At 50.0% G+C, this 23,816-nt stretch overlaps 1 protein-coding gene across 13 annotated transcripts in view; it reads left to right on the top strand.

The window, feature by feature from the left end:
• The first annotated feature begins 256 nt into the window (after positions 1-256).
• LOC129209705 (zinc finger protein 3 homolog) overlaps positions 257-23,816 on the top strand; it is a 44,411-nt gene continuing 20,851 nt past the window's right edge. Inside the window, exons 1-10 of one of the 13 annotated variants that reach the window (XR_008578156.1) lie at positions 701-839; positions 3,343-3,416; positions 6,282-6,441; positions 7,880-10,436; positions 10,903-10,975; positions 12,273-12,371; positions 15,592-15,780; positions 21,290-21,427; positions 22,275-22,386; positions 22,646-22,696. Coding sequence is in view for 2 of the 13 variants with exons in the window: in XM_054834513.1 (XP_054690488.1) it covers positions 7,980-9,158 (1,179 nt within the window). In the remaining 11 variants the exon portion in view is untranslated. The other 12 variants (XR_008578157.1, XR_008578152.1, XR_008578154.1 and 9 more) reach the window with 12 other exon arrangements.

The following is a 23,816-nucleotide window of genomic DNA, read 5'->3' on the forward strand; positions in this document are numbered from 1 at the left end:
TGGGGGATTAACAGGGACTGGTGCGTGGATGTCAGTCACACTGGGGGAGCGACAGGGGCTGGTCCGCGACTGTGTCATTCCCACTGGGGGTGTGAGGGGGGCCGGCCTCTGGCTGCGTCATCACAGTGGAGGTGTGGCAGGGGAGGTCCCTGGCGGTGTCAGTCACATCGGAGGTGTGACAGGGCCGGCCTCTGGCTGCGTCATCACAGTGGAGGTGTGACAGGGGAGGTGCCTGGCGGTGTCAGTCACACTGGGGATGCGACAGGAGGACGTTCCTCACACAAAGGGCTGTGAGAAGAGCTGGCCTCCAGGTGTGTGGGTTACTCTGGAGGTGTGACGGGCCTGGGCTCTCGGTGTCAGTCACACTGGAGGTGTGACAGTCGCACTGGAGGTGTGACGGGGCCAGTCTGCAGCTGTGAAAGTCCCGCCGGGGGTGTGACGGGGGCCGGCCCCTGAGTGTCAGTCCAATGAGGGTGTGACAGGGGCTGATCTCTGGCAGTGTCGGTCACCGGAGGTGTGACGGGGGCCGGTCCCCGGGCGTGTCGTTCACCCGTGGGTTTGAGGGGGCTGCGCCGGGCCGCCGTTGACGCGGGCAGCGGTTGGTGGAGGGAGCTGTCCGTCAGAGTGGGACCGCCAATTGACGGCGGGAGCTGTCCGTCGGGGCGGGGCTAAGGCTGCGTCATCAGCGGGGGCGGTGTGTTTACCCCTCCCTGCAGATGGTGCCCGCACAACATGGCGGCTGCCGGCCGGCCCGGCCTGTGAGGGCCGCTGCCCTCGCCCGACGCGGGGGAAACGCGGCGGCTGCCGCTCTGCCCGCGGGGCTGGGGCCGCCGAGCACGGTGAGGGGGTGCGGGTTGAGGCGGGGGGGGCCGCTGCAGGGAGGGCCGTGCCGCGGGCAGTGTGAGCCTCCTGCCCGCCCGTCGCCCTTTTCCCCTGGGAAGAGCGAAGGGCGAGAGGGGGGACAGGCCCTGGGGAGGGTTTGGGGTGACTCGAGTGATGTACCGTGTTTCAGTCAGAGCTGCTCGCTCAGTTTCCTTTTTAATCATAAAAGAACTCACCGAGAGTGTGCGTTTTCCTGGGGCACCACTGAAAACATCCCACTTACGCTTAATCAGGTACTCCAGTAAAAATCCCTTATGCTGAATGGTTATTTGAATAGATTGTCAAATGCTTTTCTGAGCCAACCTAGTAATCCAAGAGTTGCAATAAAAACCAATGAGTACAGGTCAAGGGTATTGAGAGAACTGTTCAGCAGGTAGATTTCTCCTTTAACTTTTTAACAAGCTTGCGTATGCATTTTGTGGGCTTTCAAAACTAAGCACGTATAAGGTACACATGCAGATAACAGATACATCTCCTCTAAAACCACAGCCAGTCCTTGCAGGAAGCCATAGGGTATGGATGTTCTTGCATATGTACCCTCTGTCGTGCACCAGAAGGGTCAGGTTATTGCTTTGCAGACTCCTTTACAGTCTTGCCCGTCCAGCATTTGAATTGAGCTGTTGGAGTTGGGCTAGAGATGTTTGTGAAATCAGACAATAGTTTTGCATAGAAGTTTGCTAACAGTTTCCTTTGCCCATCAGCATGTGCAAAGGAAAATGCAAGTTTGAGAAACTAAAGCATGCCAGAAAGTTATTACTTAACTAGCCTGCTTTTTGCAGTGCTTGCTTAGTTTCTTCCTGTTAAGCGTTCCATGTTCTCTACAGCTTGACTCCAGATTTTCTAACTGTATCTGACTTTCACTGTACTTAAGACTTGGTTTCTCAACATGTTCGTTTCTTCTGAATGCCTTGTTTGCCTGGGACCCAAAGACCTAGAATATCCCGGCAAGCTTCACAGAAAAAAAGCACGTTACGATAACAGGCTGGAGCTGGCTAGAGATAGTGGAACAATTCCTTGCTCTGGGTAATTTGAGAGAGGACAGTGTCAGAGATCCTGAACCTTCTTTTAATCGCACTCTCTGTGATTACTGCTGGAGCATTGGCTGCTCGCTCTCCCTCTCTGCGGCTGTAGCATGTTGCATGTGGTGTAATCACTTGCTGTTGGGTGCTGTGATGGTGTTTGTGCAAAATTCGATATCTCTAACAGGGAACTGCTATTGCCAGTCTTTCACCAGAGTTCAGTGTGCTAAAGGGAGCCTGTCTTTCCCCTGGGGAGTTAAAACTTCAAGCTTCAGCCAAATATCAGTTAAGTCTCCTTGAATTCAGCTTGCTCTTTGAAGAAAACTTGGGTGGTTTTTTTGTTTGTTTTATGTAGAAGAGTTTGAGGCTCCCTAAGGTGTTAAATGAAATCTGAGGCTCTCTAAAGTGTTTATGGCAGTCCTAAAACAAAGCAAGATGTCGGAGGAGAAACCTATATGGCCAATAAAAATTCAAATTTGATATGATGCGATTTTAAATCCTTCATAAAATATCTTAAGCCCTCATTGTGACAGCAAGCAAGTTTGCGCTTTTTAGGGAATTTAAGGGAAACATGGGAGTGTAGAGTCTGAGCCTTTAAAACAAAAATTATTCCAAAGTAGATCTACCTGATAAATAGTAGATTGCAGAGACTCATCTGTCCTGACAGACTCTTCACATTTAAAACATATAAAAGTGAGGTAGCGTAAAGAAAAAGAAGGATTTGGGATCCATATATGTGTGCTGAGAATATAAATGAAGAAAGGGTACAAAGCACCAATAATGTCATTCTAATAGGAATCATGTATTGTAAAGAGATAGGGGTTTCACTTAATTTTTTGCCTCCTTCCCCTTGAGGATTACAGCTTATTTTTTTGTGTGCTGGGATAACTCATCAAGGTTGATGGAAAAGGGTTAGAATGCAGAATTTAATGAAATCATGTGCTCATAAACAGAACATATGAAATAGAAGGTGGAGTACGTTCTAAATACCTCAGTACTAGGATGAAAAATTAAAATTTTTGGAACTTGATAGAGCTAAGTATATTCTTCTGAAGACCTCTGAATTTTGTTTTTTATTTTAGGTTAAAAGGGAAACATTAGTAGAGTGGCCTGTTCTTCGTTACTAAAAGCAAGAGGCTCGTTTTGGGACTGTGCTCATTAATTTTATGAGTGTGTTGACACTTTTGTCAGTCTGAGTGTTGGGGCGTGTACATGCTGGTTTTATTACCTTGCCATAGAACCCCTTTTCTATCTCATCTCGGACCAACAACAGAAGACACGGTGCACTGAATAGAGTTGCCCTGGGTCCTCGATCTAACCCTTGAGACACCGTTTGGAGTGTTCTGCATTAGTTATTACTACTAAAGTATTTTCAATTAAACTGACACCTTAAATGCTAGCTTTGCCTGGCAGGTAATGAAATTCTTGTTTCTTTTCTAAGGAAGCTGACATGAAAGAAGCCAGCCATGAGAGGTCACAGGAATTTGTTCTGCCTGTCTCCACAATTACTAACAAGTAAGCACGATATGATACCATAGGATGGAGGCGGACTTGGTTTCTTTTAATGACAGTTGTCACGCAGGTGAGGAACACTCAGATGATTCCAGACAAACCTGAAAAAGGGTGGGCTGCAACGCCGACTTCCAGCTGGAGATGGAGGAAGATTACTCACCACCTTCTAGTCGTGGATACATCCTGCTAGACCTTCAGTCCGACAAGGAATCCATATAGAACTGCAACATGGAGGAGACCTTTGGAACTTAACTACCAGAAGCATAAGTCAACCAACCCACCAACTTTGACCTGAAGTGTGGAGATGAATGTTTAGAATGTTTTTCCTCTGAACACTGAGGAGCCTCAAGAAGAGATGAGGATGATGAAAGCATCATTCTTATTGCTGCTTTTCAAGGAGGAGGAGGAGGAGGACCTGGAGCCCACCTCTGGAGGTGCTTTGATCATTTCCTCCATGATCCCTGTGAGGAAGACCATTGTTTGCTGGCATTAGGCCGTTCCCTGGGAGCCGCAAGAGGAAATGCTGCCATTTTATCTGGTTGAAGTCTACAGAGACGTGCAGTTGTTGGATATGATCAGGGCTAGCTGGACTCATCTGGGCACCTACGTTTGTAAGACTGACGTGTTTAATTAGAGCTTCTGTGTGCACATGGTCTCTAAGTTACGGTGTTGCTGTCTAGATGATCACCACCCCCTGGGGCTGGTTTTCCACTGTACAGCCCACTTGGCCAGACTGGCTCATCCCTCTCTTCTCGCCGTACATCCTCTCATCTTTTAATGCATTAGTTGTAATAAACCATGATTTGGATCTTTTTAAAAATGGCTGTTTATCATCTGCACCCCGCACAGACATGCTCGGTTGGGGAGACAGTGGTGCCATATGTACTTATATATTATTGGAGTTTTCCTTAGGAGAACTGATGAACAAGGGGAGGGTTGTGTGCTTGTCTTCCATAAGGGAGGTGGAAGGCGTGCGTGATGCCGTGAGTCTTGGGTCTAGGTGGAAGAAAGCCTTTACCCTGCCCAGCTACTGCACTGCAGTAAGAAACATCTGAGAGTTTTAAATTCAGGAAAATTATAATAAAAATAATGAAAATATTCTTTTTTCCCCAGTTTGAGAGTTGGAATGATGGTTCTTTCTCTACAAGGTTTGCCATACTAAGCAGCACGTGGGTTTCCCATGGATTCAAGGACTGTCGTTAAAGGGATGTTGCCAATTTGTTTTTTTAACCGCCTAATCTGAAGAAACTGAGTTGCCACTTACTGTGCTCTCAAAAGTAGCTCGCTTTTCCCTGTGAAAGGGGTAGGTATGTTTCTATTCCTCAGCTCCCAGCAGAGTAGTTTCTGGTTTCATGTTTAATTTTAGAGAGATCTGTGAGATCAGAAAAAACCAGAACTTTGAGCATTTTTATATACCATATTTGCATGCTAGCTACGTACGCTCTTGTTCACTTTTAATTTCAGTTCTGTACTTGCTGTTAATTGTAGAAGCCTGTTTCAAAAAGTGAGAGTTTTGTTAAAAGACAGCAAGATAGCTGTCCAGTGTGCAACGCAGCTGCAGCGTTAAAAGCAGGAGCAATCTCTGCGAGATCACACGGTGATGTTGGAGAGTAGTTTCGATTGCAGGAAGCGCAGAATGGGTCAGTATGATAATGGGGGGGACACACAGAGCGCTGAGGGGATGGGGTCAGGGACCACTGGCTGTAGTTGAACAGGAGCTGTTGGGTGCTCCTGGGGGATTGGACCTTGGGTGACTCCTGTGGAACCGTTACGTTAATGATGGGAATGTGAAAATGGACGTGGAGGAATGAAATGTGCTGATGGGGAACGTGAACAGGAGGGAGGGCTGCAGAGCCACGATAAAATGAGAAATATTCCAGAAATGGTGCTAGAGAAAAGGTCAAAAGTGCTGCTCCGGATTGGTTTATCAGCTGTAAGGGATGGAGGAGAGGAGCCTGAGAACACCTATGGCCTGTGATCGTACTGTGGCTTTGAAAAAGGCAAATGGGATCCCAGGATGTGTCGGGCAGAGGACTTCCACGAGCAACGAGGAAATCGTGCCGCTGGTGAGACTTGGCTGAAGATGCTGAGTGCAGTTCTGGGCGTGTGGGGTGAAGAAATGCTCGTTCAAGGTGGAAGTGAGACACACAAGTCGGGGATGTGGACAGAGCCTTCCTTACAAGAGCAGAGCGTTTCTTCCCACCAAGCAAAGCTTGAAAGTGACTCCGACTGCCGCCAAACTTCTGCGGGAAGAGGCACGGTTATTGCGAACGGGGAGGAGAAAGGAAAAAAACCCAACAAACCAGCGGTGAATTGCAGCGGGCTGGAGTTGAGGCGAAGGGGGCTGGGGGGAGCCTTTCAGCAGGCGCGGTGGGAAGGACACCCGCTCGCTTTGACCCACCTCGATGTTTCTCCGCGCCTCCAGGTCCCGCCGGCGGTTTGAAACAGGCGCCGGAGCCGGGAGGGGCGAGGTTCCGGCCGGTGTTGGCCGGAGCGAGGGCTGGCGGGGGGAACCGGGGCTCTGTGTGTGTGTGTGTGTGCTGCCCGGGTCCCGCCCCGCTGCTGGCAGCCGCCGCCGCTGCGGGCCTCGCCGTGCCGCGCTGCGATTGCGCCGCCGCCGCCGCCGCTGCTGCCGGGGGCCTCCGCGCCGGCGCAAGGGGCTGCGCGGTGGCGGTGGGGCGGAGGGCGGCGGCGCGGCAGCCCCGCAGGTAGGGCAGGGCGGGAGCGGGGGGGACACCGGAGTGCGCGGAGCGGGACGGTGCCCTGCGCCACGGGGAAAAGTTTGGGGGTTCATCAACCCGGAGGAAAAAAAAAAAAGTATCTGTTTTTTAAAACAAAATATTTTGATTTTCTTTTATTATTTTTAAGCCTACGTCGTGATTTAAATATTCTTCTCCCAGTGGAAACCGGACGGGCTTTTGTCAGAGCGTCTTCTTAAGCCTCCCTGGAAAAGTTTTTCTTCAACAAAGGAGACGGCAGATGAGTTGCGGGCGGCGTGCTGCTGGAGGTGCTCAGCCCCTTGCAGGAGGTGAGCAATGGTCCCGCTTGGTTCTGAAATTAACGGGCACGGTCCGAGTTGAGCCATTCTGTTCCAGGCGGTGACTAATGAAGAAGACTAATTCAGGCTTGTTTTCTGCATCGCAGCAGAAGAAAGCTCAGCTTGTGTCTCAAATGAAGCTGGCCTTTCTGAGATGTGAATAAGACCTTTCACTTAATGCACATTGCTGTCATGCCTTTATTTAAACCTACTGAAACTAAATAGACAAGCTTTATGTACGCATGGAAATGCAGAAATATCTACGTTTTTACATAGACGTGTTTTTATCTATGTGCTTGTGTTCAGAGAAGTCTTCGTAACCCAGGCAAAAGCAGTTAAGAGGAAGTGAAGAAACAGTGGGAGTAAAGGGAATATGAAAAGTGGGCGTGAAGGAGAAGGTGGGGGTCGGAGGAGCAGCCAAGGTATCTGTCAGGTTGGGAAAAATGCAATTTCTGAGCTTAGCCAAGCAATTCAGTGTGAATGCAGGTTTAAACCGGGTGAGTGAAAGCTTCCTGTGGTGCTGCTGCCAACAGAAGCTGCTGGGACAAATCTAGAAAACCTCTTGCAAATCCACACTTTGTCATGGCATAAACGAAAGCATCTTCTTCACAAGAAAGTTTGTGACTCGGATGGGTATTTCTGACCGTTGCTCCTATTTTCTGCTAGTGAGGCCGGTCTGCAGAGGGAGTTTACCCAGAGAATTTGAAGTTGTTCCTGCGGCCAGCTCTGGAGGATTACCAGGTGTGCTTTGAAGCCTGGGAGGACGATTAGGAAGCTTTGTGGCCATGCCTTTCCTTGCCTATGCCTTCTTTGCATGGTTCCAACTGGTAGCGGCACAGGGACCCCAAATATCCTCAAGATAATAATGCTGGTCAGGATGGGAGGCCAAAGGCGCTCCCGAGCTCTCCAGACGCCCCTTCCGTACATTGCTTCTGGGTTTGGCTGTTTGACTGACGCGGTTTCTGGGTCTCATTGCGTTACCTAACTAGTTTCTGAAAGAAAACATCTTGTGACTGGTACTCCTAGTTTGTGTTTAGCAAGGTGAAGACAAGGATTAAGCGTGAATCCTCGGAAAAAGACCTGTGGTGGGGCAGCTGTGGTGTAGGACTTTGCCTAAAGTGTTGGCACCCCAGAGTTCTGAAGATTTCTCATCTTCAGGTGAATTTAAAATGGAAATTACTTATCAATTTATATTTGTAGTGAAGGCTGGATTATGATAGGGGATTTAACTTCATTAAATGTAGTCTGTCTGTATTTTATATGCTGAATGTCTGTTTTGTGTGTGTATAAGTAGATGATTCTGTTTCTCCTACTGCATAGCTAATAGTCTGTCCCATTCTTTTAGTCAGGAAAAAATCTTGACTGTGATAACTTTATCTTTTGTTAATATCAGAAAAATCACTGATGAAATGGGTGTTTTATTTTCAAGGGGGGGCTGTAAAGAGAGCGGAGAATGAGGTGGACTTACCATGAAAGACCCGAAGCTCCTGTTATACGCATCATCGATGAGCTGCAGATGAACACAGCTTATGCCTCAGAGGATGGATGTGAACGTGGACTGGGACACTGAGAATAACATTTGTGATACAGGTGAGAAGCGTTCAAATTATTCCAGAAAGACCACCAAGCAGGCGGGCCACACATCTAGCCTCCAGGAGGAGGTAGACATGAATTACTCGCAGACATGCAGTCCTCGTTGTAACTCTGCTGGACCTTCAGGTAAGCAGGAGCTTCCTGCAGAGTTGCAGTGTGAAGACAAAGAAACCTATGAGACTTACTACCAGAAACAAGGTGAGAGTACAGCTGGGGTATTTATCCCCTCCAGTACCAACTTTGACCTGCAGTGTGAAGATAAAGATTTAGAGGACTCTTCGTCTCAGCGGTCTAAGAAACCACGGAGAAGAGCGCGCAATGATAATGAAAATACTGTTCTCACTGATGTGTTTAAAGAGGACCTGGAGCCCATCTCTGGGGAAGCTTTGCCATATCGGTGCAAGAAGTGTGGTTCCTCTTTCCAGGGTATGAACGAGCTGCAGGAACATAAGCGAACTCACCTCGTGGAAAACTCATACCGATGTCCCGTCTGTGCCAAAGAGTTTTTCCGCGCGGCAAATTTGCGAATGCACAAGCTCATTCATTCTAGTGACAGACCACACAAGTGTCCGGAGTGTGACAAGGGTTTCATTCGCACGGCTGATGTCTGGAGGCACCTACGCAACGTGCACAAGATAGAGCGCTCCATGGTCATCTTGGGAAACGGCATGGCTAGGAACCCCTGGTCAATAGTGCACCGTAACCAACACACTGTTGAGTATACCGATCAGCCTTGTGCAGAAAACCAAAAATCTGAGGAAGACGACTATAAACCTTATGCCTGTCCAACGTGCGGCAAAGGTTTTGATAAACCTAACCTGCTTTCCAAACACAAGGTGATCCACCGGCAAGACAAGCCTTATAAGTGCCAGGAATGTGGCATGGCGTTTGTCCAGCTGCTCAGGCTGAAAAGACACCAGCAGACTCACTCTGGGGAGCGTCCCTTCTATTGCGAGGAGTGCGGAGGGACATTCACCCGGCTGGCATCGCTCCAGCGCCACCACCGCATCCATACTGGAGAGAAGCCCTACTCTTGCGATTACTGTGGTCATGCCTTCACCGAGTCAGGTACCCTACGGAGGCATGAGCGCACACACAAACTGGACAAATCGTAATTAGTTCATTCGCGATCGCGGTCTATTTGCACGCGCCCCGGTCAAGTCCAGACCTGCTTCCCAGCAGTGGCTGGTAGGGAACGCTACGTCACGGGGATCTGTGGAACTGGTAGAGGTTGCACTCGCTGGCTTTAAACTGGCTTTGTATGAAAAAAACCCAACCTAATTACTGCTGAGTAATGAAATGTGAGACTTGTGAAGGCTGAAGTCACTCACACGTGCTAGCACTGTCAATTTGCTGAACTGGTGATGTATCAGCTCGAGCTTTTTGCAGGGATGCATGGGCTATGAGACTTCTCTCTGCAGCCTTGGTCACTGGATAAATTGGCCCTGCCCTCTCGAGTGTGATGGCTCTTTGGCACTGGGTTTGGAGATCTGTTGTTGCAGGTCTTTGCTAAATCAGACCAGTCCAGAGTTGTCCTCCTATCCCTTTTCCCCTTGCATTCCATTACTTTTTTTTTTTTTTATTTGGAGGGGAAATATCATGTTGGTTATTTAAAAAAAAAATCAACCACAAAACAGTTCCTTAATAAACTCAGCAGTTACCAGCTGTATTTCATAAATGTTTCTATCTAAGGGAGTACCAATCCCTTTCGTGTGATTAGTTGAATGTCTATTAATAATGCAAAGAGAGTTTTATTTTCACTATGACAGTGCATGTTCTCGGGCTGAGGGATTTGAATACATTTATGTCTCTGATGGAACCATGCACTCTAGATCTGTCCAGCTGGGTATTACAGTAGCAAATGTTTGAGAACACAAAATTCAAAGAGCAGGTGAAAGACCAGATTCAAGCCACCTTTGCTACTCATTGCATAGGAGTCTTCTTCATTTAAATGTTTTCGCACATAACGAAGCTTCCCATAACAAAACCGTGATTGGTGTTCTGTGACGTGTCTGAGTACTGCCCAAAGTGTCTGCCAGACTCTTCGCTTTGATTGAGATTCAGATGATTAGTGAAGAAAAATTTCCTTAGAAACCAGCCCTGCAGATTCAGGCGGGTGCTGCCGAATACCCCAAGGCTGTAACTTCCAAAGAGTTATGTCTTGCCTCGGTTATGGCAGTGGGGTTTTTAGCTTCGATGACACTTACTGTGCTGTTAACCACTGTGGTAGAAGCATCCAGCTTGTCCTTAAGTTGCAGCCCTAATTTCCTCTCTGTGTCAGAAAGCTTTGCTTCCTTTCCCCTGCCAGCTGCCATAATTTCACTAATTTCTTTCTAATGCGTTCTACCTTTTCAGCAGGAAGTTGTGCAGCAGAGTGAAAGTAAAGCTTCGGGGTAATGTACCTTTGCGTTTCCTACCAGGCTATTTAATGTAAAGCACAGATTTTGCCGCATGTTTGCATATTTCATAGAGTAAAAAATGACTGTTGCATTCTCCTGGATTTCTGCACAGTTATGATGTCCGAGCTCCGTGTCTCAGAACTTGGGCTAAACGTGATGCCGTTTGTGGGTGACGGCTGCTCAGCACCTTCCACCCATGCAGCAGCTGAGCAGATAGGTGTTGTACAGTTGTGGGCACTGTAGTGTTTGATGTGAGGTCCTTGGCTCAGATCAAGCTGAACCACTGTCCTCAGCAACACGTCAGCTTGATTGTAAATGGGAGACTAATTCTCCCGGCCTCACTAATGGGTCGTTTTAATGTAATTCCTCAAAGAAGTCTCCAGATTAGGGAACCGATTGGCATCCTACTTCTCAGGGACGTGTTATGTTGTCTCTGAAATGATGTGCTTTTGTTACGCAGATGTCTCTGCCGGGATGGCTCTGGACCCTGCACTACAGCTGTGAGTGAGACTTCTCCAAACACTCCTCTGCAGGTAGTTCCAGTGCGGTTTTAGGTTTCTGAAGGGCTTTTGACAGGGCCTCTTAGCAAAGGGTCGGTTTTAGAAAGGCTAAGCAGTCCTCAGATAAGAGGAAAGGTCTTCACATGGAAAAAATCCTGTCTGAAAGGAGACAGTGGGTAAATGATCTGCAGAGAGAGGTCACCGGTGCTGTTCTGCGGGGACTGTGCTGTTCAACGCAATCTGAAATGACCTGGAGAGAGGGCAGATAGCAAGGTGACAAAGCCGTTCCAGAAGCTATCATGCATTAAGTTTCCACCCTCATCTTCTAAACCCATTTTGAAGTTGTCAGCTACAGTCTCCCCTTTTCAGCATCCTGCTTCTCCCTTGGGTATGCGGTGCTCTTGCTATGGGGGGGTTTTAATATCCAATTAAACTGCACCACTATGCGCACCTTTATGTTGTGTGACTGTTCTGCTTAGACAGTTGTGGTAATTGGGAATCATCTAGGTATTCTGCTTTTTGGTGTTAGCGGTCGGTGGAATTTGTACCTGTAAGAGCGTAATGGTGAAAGTGTTTTCAACAAAGGTCTGTTTAATGGGAAGAGTAAATGGTTGGTGAAATTAAAACTACTAGGCTTAACTAAAAGGTTATTAAAAAGATACTTGCCTGGAAGGTTGACTTGCATATAAAGTGCTCAGATGTGTGAAAGGAGTAATTAAAATGTATGATGGTTTCTGGGAAAAGTGTGTTGAACCCTCTTCAAAGAAACTTCTACTAAGTCGTGTGCAAGCTACAGGAAATCCCTTGGAGCTTAATTTAACCCAGAGATCATCACTTCTGCACTTTACATTTTTAAAATAAAGGTTTGGAAATCTCTCCCAGGCCCTGACGCTCTCACAGTGTCACTGTGAGTTGCCGATAGCCTACAACAGACACAGCCAGTCACGATATCTAGCTTAAATGGGGAGAGAGATCTACAGCACTGCTTCATTAGAGAGGTTTTGAAGTGTGTTGTTTCAGCAGAAGTGATTTGTTCAGAGTAGCCAGTCGATCTGTTAGCTCGTTTGCATCTGTAGAGGCCACGGAAGAACCCGTTCCCTTTGATGCTGTGCTGCACAGAGGACTCGCTCACTCCCTCATTGCCGGGTGTTACGGGGAGCACTTGGACACCGGCACAGCGCCGGGGCCCTGAGCTAGGCAGGGGATCCCAATTGTGTGAGTGCTTTTGATTGCTGGATGGTGTTTGTGAACAGTGGAACGTAGAAATACCCTTTGCTAATTTTCCTGTCCCCTCACTGTGTCGCTTCTGCCCAACTCATTTCCATCACAGGAAAATTGTCTCAAGACTTAAGAAGTTAGAATAGCTCCAGCGCTGCAGACTCCTGGCTCTCCCTGACCTGGAATCACCGGCCAGTCCTCGGCACCCACGGTACTATTTGCTTACTTTGTTAACAAAGGTGTTGCACGGTAAATACGCCCGTGCTTGTGGAGTGTAGATATAGCACCTTGCACAAAGGAAAAGCTACTACCATCCTCCTCCTCTTAAACTATTTGCTTTCTCCTGGCGTGGAGGAGTCTGAAGCAGGAGTCTTTGAGGTAAACAGGCAGCACTAAGCAATCCGTCATTTGTCAATTAATCTGAGCAAAGGGCATTGAAATCTCTGGGGTAGGCAGCTTTTATTTAAAGTGAGGCTTCATCATATGATGATCTGCCTGTGATCTTGTCAAGTTTCTGTTGGCATAAGGAGCCCCCACTGTGGTTTTCCTACTCCCAGCCTGAAAACGAGCAGGGGCTGAGATCTTTCCAACAGAATGGCAGATAAGTAGCATTTCACTAGGATAACAGACTGGAAGTAGAAAGGAAAACAGTGTTTTTATTTTGCTGATCCCAGCTGTGTCTGATGCTTTGAGAAGTTAAAAAATTGTGGACCTCTGCAAAATTAGAGTCATCTTGAAAGAGCAACCGGTGAGTGGGAGCCAGCCCATGAAGCAGGTAATACAGGTCTCTGCACCAGCGTGCAGCCCACCTGTAAATTCTCTGCAGGATGGCTGTGCTGCTCACCTGCCCCCTGCTACGTGGGAATGTTGTTTTCCAGAGGAGGGTGTGCTCAAATGAATGTGCTCATCCAGTTAGTGTAATGGCTTTCCTCTTGGTTATCTGCTAGAAGAAAACATCAGAGCTATCAACTCCTTGTCTCATTCAAGGTTTTATCTTAATTGTTGCTTGCATGCTTCAAATCTGAAAGCAGGAGTAGTGATTTGTTCTGAGCAGGTCCGTTTCTGTACAGGCTACTGGCACACATCTCGTTGGCTGCAAGGGACTCTTAAGGAATAGGTCCCTGGGCTCGGAGCCATGCACAGGTAACAGGAAGGTAGCCTAGCCACCAGCTTGCCATTTAACAGCCATTCTTGGTAACTACCTGGCATGTCTTAAAAAGAAACATCTTCCTCGATGCAAGGATGTTCTTTGTTGAGTGTGGTTTTACCCCAAAAGAGTCGGCATGTTTTGCTGGCCTGCTTGCCCTCTGTTTTCCTGCTTGAAAAAGGTTGTGCTGATTTTCTGCTTCCTCGATGCTTTGACTACTGTTGCTGCTCCTGAAAATACCGCTGGTGGTGTCAGCAGGGATGGTTTCGTGACTTCAGTGGGTTCTTTTGGATTGCCTGGTGGATTGACAGCAATTTAGAAAGAGGAGTTACTAAAACCTGAGGTGTCAGCAGTTGTTCAAGGAGTTGGTCTGAAGACTTTTGCTTGGTAAGTGGTGTGGGTGATGGATGACTCGTTTTCATTGTTTGGGAAAGGGAATTGGGTGAAGGTATGATACAGCATTTAATCTTCCAGACCCCAAGATTAGAGTGTGATCTAACTGACCTTTGTGGGACCTCTTAGCGAGATTGCTAGTGTGTATGTCTTAATACTTGCGTTTAAGAAGCTCTTGGACTTAGCTAGATTTCATATTTATACCTTACTTGTTTAAAAAGAAGATTGAACTCGCCTGTAGAAGTCTGTCTGCTGACCATGCAAAACAGTTTGTCCCAGGAGCCTGAAAAAAAGGCGGTGTTGACTTTTGCGTTGAGAAGAGTCTGTACTCGGTAACGTGGTTCAGTGCAACCCCAGGGAAGTATTTCTGCCATTGCAGTGTTAGATCTGCTGGGTGAAGGCTGACCTGGCCAGAAGGCACGGCTGTGGTTCTCACCTGGTGCAGCATGCTCTGGGAGATGCTTCCTTCCCAGAGAGCCGGGAGGTCGGGGGCTGCATTTCCTGAGACCAGAGAGGTGGTTAGCTGGTCTTGTCTTCACCTGCACGTCAGCTCCCGGTTACAGCACAGCAGCGTGCGAGCACGACAGAAGTGCAGCACGTGGAGAAGGCTGAGGCGTTTGTGTGGTCCTACAGCTGGAGCCCCTGCTGAGACGGCGCTGCCCGCACACCCGCTGCGAAGCCTCCCACCAGCCTTGGTGTCTCGCGGACCAAAGCTCACCCCAGGGGATACATGCAGGCTTGGGTTGAGGTACAGGAAGACATCTGTGAGTAGTTGCAAGACCTCGTGTCCTGCTTCGCTTGTGGACATGTGCAGATGCACAGTCCTAGCGTACAGTAATAGACATACAGAAATAGCTATGCATCTGTACAAATACCTGGATTTGCTCAAGACCACAGCAGCTAAAAGCACAAGAGATTTTATTTTAGACAGTTCACGGCATACATGAGTAGATACAGAGTATTTCCAGTGTATTCACTTGAGATATAACAGCAGCTTTAAAGTAGCTCCAGGACAGGGGAGTTCATGTAAACACAAAGACTATCCCCAGTTTTAGCTGCATAATTTCCTTCTCTGTTCGTGTACTATGACACAGCATCCAGTTGTTAATGATCAGACAGTAATCACTGCAAGAGTGAAAAATAAAGCTAGGCTCCCCGTGTCCTTGGCAGCGACAATCCTATTACAATACAAACACATTTATTGTAATTGCATTTATATATCATCATTTACAGATATATTTACGTGCCTTCAATAGTGCTACATGGCCAGGTGGTCTGGGACCAGGGCTCAGCTCTTCAGCAGGTTTTTACCACTGTGAAAGACAGAATAAGAAATCCAGAAGCAACACACAAGCAACATGAGATGTCCTCCCAAAGCGCAGGGGCGTAATGCTGGCAGCAATGTTGGTGTAAATGTCTGACCCCCTGAGGCAGCAAGGTAAAAGCCCTCTGCTCCTCTCCAAACTGGAAACAAGGACAGCTCTCTCTTTGGATGTGCTCCTTCGATGTGATTTCTTGCTGCCGTTGAGACAGAAGACAGCCAGTTCTGAGTGAGGGAAGTCTTGGCTTGATCTGTTCTATTCATACTCTCTAAAGGGGGAAGCAATTTTGGGGGGCTTTTAGCAATTTCCAGTGCAGAGCCTTGCTGAGTGCATTATGCACTTGCCTGTCTTTTGACCTGACTTCTTTTTTATTTCACGGTTTGCTATAATTGCTTCTTTTGCTTCTCTCATCAGGAAATGCCCTTGAGGAAGAGTTTTAAGTGGCTTTTCTGTCTCGTCTTGTAAAGGTTTTGCTGGCTGACTTTGTACAGACCTATAAAACATCACCACCACCCCTGACAGTGGAAGTGATGGAGTCAGCCTAGCATGCATCTTCCTTGTTCTTCCAGACTGGTCCCCAAACCCTTCCTGGAAGAGCTTGCATGCAGGAGATTGGACAGGCTGAAGTAGAGCAATCTGGACTTTGGAGCAGCATATACCTGCTAAGGTTCTGGGCTTCATCCCTCACCTGCTCCTGTTGTGGGCGAAGGGGATGCTCATCCTAAAACCATGCAGAGCCTTGTTCTCCATCCCTGAAGGTCAGTGCTGAACGCCAGCCCAGGGCATACTCAGCCTTGCTCTGCATGAGAGAGACTAAAATCTGGGGATAGTCTGGCTCTGGAAATGTCAGAAACTTTCCTATGCTGTTGCTGTCTCCTGCAAATGAACCTGGCATTGGGCTGGCATAGCAGGAGAGGTGGAAGGAAGGGCCAGAGATGGGTGCACTTTAGGTGATGGGCTGAAGCGTAAGCCAAGCACGGCTGCTGGAGGTAATGAGGAGGGCCAGGATGACGGGGTTGTGTCAAGAAGCGTGAGGTTCGTGTCAAGAAGTGTGAGGTTCATGTGAAGAGCATCCTGGGACTCAGATCCTGACCAGGCTGGCATCTGGTGAGCAGGCACTTAATAAATACTACTCTCTTCTTTTAGCTAATGAGAATGGTAGAAGGGGATTTCCGTTTTCTCACACATGCCAGGACCCTTGCTGCAATGAAGAGGTTGGCAGGGCATGTCTGCTGTGTCCCCTGGCCATTCCTTGTCTTTCAGGCCCACCTCTGGTCCCATGGGACACTCGGGTGGGGGGTGGACCATCCTTCCTGAGCACTGTGTTCATGGAATTGTGAAAAACAGCTGGAAGTCCCTTTCCAGAGGTGGCCAGCCGAGCTCTTGGGAGGAGCTGGCAGCGTGAGCCCTGTCTGCATGAGGATGCTCCACGGTGGGTTCCCATCCAGAGAACCACTTCCCCTGCCTGAGAGGCTCAGATGCAGCTGGTACACTGGTGTAACTGGTGGGAAAGCAAATGATGCTGGACAGTAGGAGACAGCAAGGGATGGGAACGCAGCTTCATCGTGGAGCTGCTCCCAGGCGGTTGCTGGAAAGACCTTTCAAGCAAGTGCTATAAACCAGAAAATGAAGCTCTGAGCCCTTTATGTGAATAACTTGAGCAGGGAGATCTGGCTGTCAAAATGTTGTTTGTCACCAAGCGAGGCTGGATAAACCGGGTACCGACCACTAAATATCTCTGTCGTCATTTGGAAAACCCTTGGGTTCTAGCATTTGGGGACGCAGCAATAACTAGCAATTAATTATCAAGAAGGAAGGTGTGGAGGGGGGAAGCAAGCCAAAAATGATTCTTGCCCTTTTGTTCTTTGCAACAGATGGGTGAAAACAGTGTGTTCCCAGCAGTAACTTTTAATTATTTCTCCACTCCACATCTCTCTTACACTGCAAGTTAGAAATGTCAGTTTAATTTTCTTTAATTGCCTCAGCTACCAGGTACCCGACAGAAGCCATTTTTACCAACTACTCTTGGTCTCAGAAAGCAGCTTATTGCTGTAGAAACACTAAGCGCACTTCTGCTTCGGAAAGGGGCTCTCCCGAGAGGAAAGTGAGAGGTGCAAATATTTTGCCTGTAATTACCATATCCAGCATACCCTGCGTGAAAGGGTTGTGTTTTGCAGCGCTTGTCTCATTGGCAGCACGGGAGGGTTCGCGCTTCGGTTTGGTTTTTCCTTGCCCGTTTCCACGTGGAATTTAAAACCCAGCGTCTATTTGCTTAACCCATGGGGTTGGTGGGCTTTTCACCCTCCCGTGAAACACGTGCGGTGCCTTTGCACGGCCGGGACGGGGTGCTCAGCCTTGCCGGGGGGCACAGTCAGCGGTGCTGCTGCAGCATGCCCTGGTGCGAGTAGGCTTTGCCGCAGAGCTCGGCCCCGCTGTGCATCTCCCGGTGGCTCAGCGGGTTGCTGGACTTCTTGAAGGACCCAGGGCATGAAGGCTCACCGGTAGCTTCAGGTGGTTGCTCTCCTCGGTCTCCTCCTCATCAGCATTGCCGTCATCTTCATTACCAGGCAGTGCTCCCCTCCGTGCTGCCGTGGGGGTACTCCTGGTCCGGGCACTCGGGGCGCTCCGGGCTTGCCATGCTCCTCGCCTGCATCAGGCATGGACGTCTCTAAGGCTCCTCCGCCCCTGGGGCCATTGCTGTAGGGGACCTGGATTTTGGAGCAGGAGGGGACAGGCGCGAGGAGCAGAACACAACCAGGCAGCTGTTTCTTAATGTATAACTGGTCACGTTGATTTATGCTTAGATCTCATCTGCTTTTTCCTTTTCCTAATGACTACAATGCTTATTTGAAAGCATAGTTTTTTATTTTCTGCACTTTCTTAACTATTTCTCTGCTTTTTAAAATACAGAACCACCAGGAAACAAAATGCAGATGTTATTAATTACAGAGGCCCTGATGCTCTGCCAGGTTTCAGATCCGGTGGCTGTTTCTCTTGATGGCTAAGGAGCTCACGTGTTACAACGCCAGGCGAGCAGTAGCTGCTTTTCCCATTCCTGGAGGGCACAGCAGAGAAAAGAGCTCCGTGTTAATGCAGAATCATGCAGTAGAAAAAAAAAAAAATTATCTTAATAAAGGTCACCTGGCCACACAGAGCATTTCCAGAGAAATAAAAATAGCAAGAGGGTGAGAAACCAAGGACACGTTGGAGCTGTGAAGGTGGGAAAGCTGCGGGGTTGGCTCAGCAGAGCAGATGCCCTGTGTGCTGCCAGCAGCAGATGTGGGCAAGCCAAGCTGCCTCCTGTCCCTAGGCACAGAAGGAGCAGTGCAACCGCATTTCTACTCCCCGTTTTTATGCAGAACATTTAGAGAGAATTAAAATCAGACCCTGACCATGAGCCAGATGCAGCCAGCAACCAGCGGGTTTGCTGTGTTTGTGGCTATGCAGCGCTGAGGGGAGGACGTTGGGCCTCTGACAGCTTTATTTTCACCAATTCTCTTTGCAATTTTGCAAGCAGGTCAGCGGGCTTTGCCCTGCTCCCGTGCACGCATGTATAATGGCCCGAGGAGCTCGTACTGCGTGAGGGGTCTGAAGAGGAGCGTGCATCTGCTCCCCATGCTGCTGCAAGGCTGGGGAGGTGTGGGGAGGACGGCATCTGAGCAATCACTTCTCAGGAAGGCAAAACCCGTTGCAAACCCCAGCAGAGAAAGCGAGAAGCCCCATTCTTCTCGCTGGCGAGAGGCGCAGTGAATTCCTCTTTCGATGCTGGTTTACTGGTATCCCTTCTTCAGAGGCTGCTGGATAGTTTGGAACCAGCTGGCTGAGCCTGAGCATGCCTGCTGCTGTCAGAGACGGCACGTGTGAGAGTTGGGAAATGCCAACGCTGCTTTTATCTTATTTCCTTGCTCCCCAAGGGAGAAGCTATGGACAGTGGCGTACCGGCTGGCCAGGCTGCTTGCAGCCCGCTGCTGCAGAGAGGTGGGAGAGCGTCTGCAGGAAAGCCACTCGCAGCGCCTTTCCAAAGACAAGAATCCACCCTCGGTCTGCAAGGTGATGCCAGGGGCGTTCGGAGGTCTCCTTGCCGAAGGGGACAGACCCCAGCGGCCTCTCGCCTGTGCCCTCTTTGGGATCTCCTCCCCGTGTTGCTTCCCATCACCCTCAGGCCAGCCTGTCTCCCCCCAGCTCCACCTGGCAGAGCCTTACCTTGGTGGGTGAGCGCGGGTGGGCAGCCGGCCCCGGCCGGAGCAGCCCCCTGGCCCCTGCGGAGACGAGGGGGGCTGGTGCAGAGCATCCCGTGCAAGTGTGTCCATGTCCGGCTCATCTTCTTGGGTCCAGTGGAGCAACCGCAGAGCCTCTGGAGATGGGGACTCTTTCCTCACCCCAGCCTTGCTGCCTGCATCGCAGAGAGCAGCCTGGGAAATGCCGCTGGGCTGCCCTGCCTGCGCCCTTCCCCTCTCCTCCTCCTCTCCAGCGATGGAGAGCACCAGCCGTTTGCTTGAGTTGTGCCTCCCACTACCTACCAGGAGGCTTTTGCCTGCTCCTGGCTTTTAGATGCTGTTTCCACTTCTGCTGGAGAGACCCCCAGCACCAGTCGTGCTTGCTTGGTGCTTTTCCCTCATCTTCTTCCCACGACTTCTCCGGTGCGTTTCTTCCCTGCTTTTCTTCCCCTTCAAGACATGTTTGTGACCATCTGGTTGTTCCTTGGACATGGCGTGAGGGCTTTCTCCCTCCCCACAAGTCCAGTGTGTGTGTTTCTGTCTCTTCCCTGGTGTGGGAGCTTTCCCGCAGGGATATTTCCTCCCTGCTTCCCTTGCTGCCTGTCTCGCATGCTCTGCTTAGCTTTCCCTTCCTCGCGGCGGGGATCACTGTCTCCTCTCTGGCGTCGGAATCAAACTTTTCCCTTTGTTTTGAGCTGACTCACTTCGTAGGCAATCTCAGCACCGAGGATTCTCTGCCTACAGTTGTTTTATTTGAAATTAGCAGAAATTAAATCCCCCAAAGTCCTGGCAACAGGTAATATTTCGATAAAACCGCTACAGAGCAGCCTTCGGTCCTGCACTGCTGCTCAGGGCTTTGCACGTGCAAATCCAAGAACATGATCCTGCCGTCAGGAGCCGGGGGAGCATGTGGGAAGGGGTGGTTACCCCAGCCTGCACTCGGAGCATCCTGAAGATGGTCCAGAGCACAGTACCACTCACTGGGTGGATGCGTGACAAAGCTATTTTCCTCTGGCTTTCCTCTCTTGGACAACTCGCATGCAGTAAACGAGAGCGTGTGTCTCGGAGGTGGCTCTAGATCCAATAACTCAAAGGAATTAATGTTGCGGTGCCCACAGGAAACCAGAGACACGCAAAGCCGTTTCTCTGGAGTCGGAGCCAACTGGGCCACGAGGTCGCCGCTGAGGGATGCTGTAGGCGAGCACCCCTGAGCAGGCTGCTTCAGCAGGGCACTGTTCCTCTCCTAGGGGCCAAACCCATTATTTATTGCAGGGATGCGATATAAACAAACTGGCTTCCCAAACGGTATTCTCCATACGCTAGCATCCCTGCTCCCGGTAGTCTGAAATCCTCCTCCTCCCAATAGTTTTATTCCCATGCTTCTTCTCACGTAGCCTCCTGCTGCGCTGGAGCAAACCGCGCTCTGTCAGCAAAAGGCATTCGCCGGGTCTTGGCGGCATCTCTGCAAAGCAGAGGGGTTTAGCCTGGGTTGGGGAATAGTGGTAGGACCTGAACCCGTGGGGAAGCTCTCACTGAAGGCAAGCTGGGGATGGTTTAAAAACCAGAGGGCAAGAGAAAGTCATGGGAAGAGATCGACAGAGGTTGGAGGCAGGTTCAGCTCGTTACAGCGAGACGAGCATCATCACTGGGGCCGGCTGAGGCCTGTTTGCAAGCTACAAAGAGTGCAGGGACGGGGGCTGGAGCTTCTTCTCTAACACGGGTTGCCAAAAGTAGTGCTAGGCTGGTGCGGTGCTGTGGTGATCCTGGCATTGCTGGTCCCCCTCCAGCCACCCTGCGTGTTTTGGGGTACCTGGAGGGGTCCCTCCCTACGCACAGCTCTTTTCCTGCCCAGGGCAGGGATGCTGCTATGACCAACCTGAAAGAAAAAAGAAATATTGCAGAAGAAAAAGGTAATTTTGATGAATATCGCTCTCCCCTTCAGACCCTTGAAATAGGGGATAAATGTTGTCAGGGAAAAAAATACAACAAACTGTGCTCCCTGCTCGGGTCTGTGAGTAACGTGTTCTCCCGGGCTGGTTTCTCACTTCAGCAGAGCTCTGTGCTGAAGATGCAGCCAAGAAAAAGCCATATGAGATGCCATATACTAGGAGAGCACGAAGTCATACGACCTGAGTGAGAAAATGGTGATTTAAGGAGAAAAAGATGTCACAAAATCTACAGTGCACAGGTAAGTGCATTTTATTTTTTTTTTTTAAATTTTTCTTTGTGAAGTCCTCCCTTTATCCTTGCAGTCCCTGGATTGATCTGAGATCCGCTCGGTATTTTCCCCGTTTACCAGTGTTAGGTTATGGGATAAACACCGCATTGCACGCCCGTGGAGGAGCAATTGTGGTGAGGAACCCAAATAACACCCTGCCCAAGCTGCTCCCAGGCCCATTGCAGGAGCCGTCAGAGGCAGACGGGAACCCAAATTACAGCCCCAGAGAAGGGGACACCCTGGGTTTGTCTCAGGGGACCCCCAGCCCCGTGGGCCATCAGGATGGGGCAGCTGGAGGAGCTCTCCTGAGCTCTTCTGGCACCGATGTCCTGGGTTTTTGGGGATGTCCAAGGCCAGCTGCTGGGGGTCCGTGCCACAACTGCACGGGGGCTGTGGCACGTCTGGGTGCCAGCAACTGGGAAGACTGGAATCTGGGGGCAGCTACTGGGCGGTCTGTGTGGGTGGAAAACATAGGAAATAATACTGCAGGATTTAGCAACAGCACAGCAAATCTCAGTGCCAGGCCCGATAGGAGGGGAAGGTGATTTTGCTCTGGAATTGATAACGAGGAATCGCATTCATTCACATTACAGCTTTCTCCGCCAGTTCAGGCAAGAAATAATGCCGCACGCTGTTTCCTACAGAAGTGTGCCTGTGCTTGTAAGTTCGTGCAAGAACTCATCTTGGACCCCTGCAGAGGTCACATCGTGTGATGCCTCCTGTTGACTTTCAGCCAGGCTTCGGGGATAGTCCCCACCATCGTGTAAGCAACCGGGAAGGGGAATCCACATTTCTCCTTTGTTTTTTTTTCCTGCAGTGACCTCCAGCAATGTGTTACCATGCCTCTCAAAGATCAGGGCAACTGTCAGCCTTAGTCCGTGTTGGTGACCTATAAACCCAGGCCTGCTTCTGGAAACCTCCTGTCTCAGGTGGGTGATCTCAATTATAAACTGCCCGGCCTCTTGGAAAAGAACAGCTTAAAAGCATGTAACAAGTGTAGCTGGAAACCCAGTTCCTTCTCTAAAGGTTAAACTTCTGAACTGCAGATAATTACTGCTCTTCTCCTCCCTTTGATGGCATCTTCTATCTTAAGCTGTAGAAACAATATGTAGGTGCTTCAAAGTTTAAAATAAGCGAATGTCTCTTGGTGTGGCTGTGAGTTAAAAAATACTATCTTTGTGTTTCCAGATGAAGAACCGAAGGCAGAAGGAGCTGGAGGTGCGTGTTCTTGCTCAGCAGGTGAGTCGCCAGCAGAGCCGAGGGCAGCGCTCGATGCCGGGGTCTTGCTCTGCGGCAGTTCGGGGCACCGATTTGACCCAAAGGCAGCAGGTTTTGTCCAGATCAATTTCTAAGCTATTTTGCAAGTCATTTATTGCAAACAAGCAGGCTCTAGGGTCACATCTCCTCGCTGACGGCTGTGCAGCCGCCTCAGGCTGGAGCTGCTGGCAGGTTCGGTACCCGCAGGGAGCCAGGAGTGCTGACACTGCTATCACTTGGCTTCAAAGATGTTATATTTTTGCTTTTAAGGGTAAAAAAACCTCAGCTGCTGGTTTTGAATACGCCAGGGTGCTTGAGGGAGTAGCTTACCCTTCTCCTAAAATGTGCTGGCAGATTTTTGATGAATCCTCCGATAGAGCACGTGGCGAGGCTGGGGCTTGCAAAGCCGGGCTTTTGGCAGGGGACGTGGCCCTGGGTTGGGACGCTGCTGTCCCTGTGCTGCCAGGCGGTTGCATGTTCGTTAGCCGCAAACGAGCTTACCAACCACGTACACAGTCCTCAAGTAGGGTAGACATGGAGGCGCTTGGTGGGACGGAGGCATGGCTCCCTTACCCTCTTTGCTGCCGGGCTGGAGCCGTGAGGGATCCGTGAAAGGTGGCTCGGTGCGGAGATGGTGGGGTGGGTGCTGCCCCAACACCCGTCACCCCCTGGGTGCTGGGGGGTCCCCGCAGGGATGGTGCCCTGCGCGCAGGGATGGAGGAGGGCCAGGGCTGGGTGGCAGAGGCAGGCTGGCGTGTCCTGCCGAGCAGCAGGCAGCAGATGGCAATGTCGCCCCGCGAGAGCCGCAGGCAGGCAGGGGTGCAGGCAGGCAGGGGTGCAGGCAGATGCTTGCTGCGCTGACAGCTTGGGGACAGGGGACAAAGTGACCCCCTCGGCAGTGGGTCCGGCTCCTTTTGCAGAAGCCGGAGAGTTTCAAGCAGCGTTGGGTGCCTGGTAGAGATGCAGATGCTCCTTGGCCCTGGGCTGGCTCGGCTCCCTGTGGCCACCCAGGCAGGAGAGGCAAGTGCCTGGGTGCTCTCCCGTCCCGCCTGGCAGAGGCTGCTGTGGGGCTGCCCACACCGGGCTGGTCACAGTTGGAGTA

The sequence above is a fragment of the Grus americana genome, chromosome 8 (genome assembly GCF_028858705.1).
Source record: "Grus americana isolate bGruAme1 chromosome 8, bGruAme1.mat, whole genome shotgun sequence".
Lineage (NCBI taxonomy): Eukaryota > Metazoa > Chordata > Aves > Gruiformes > Gruidae > Grus > Grus americana.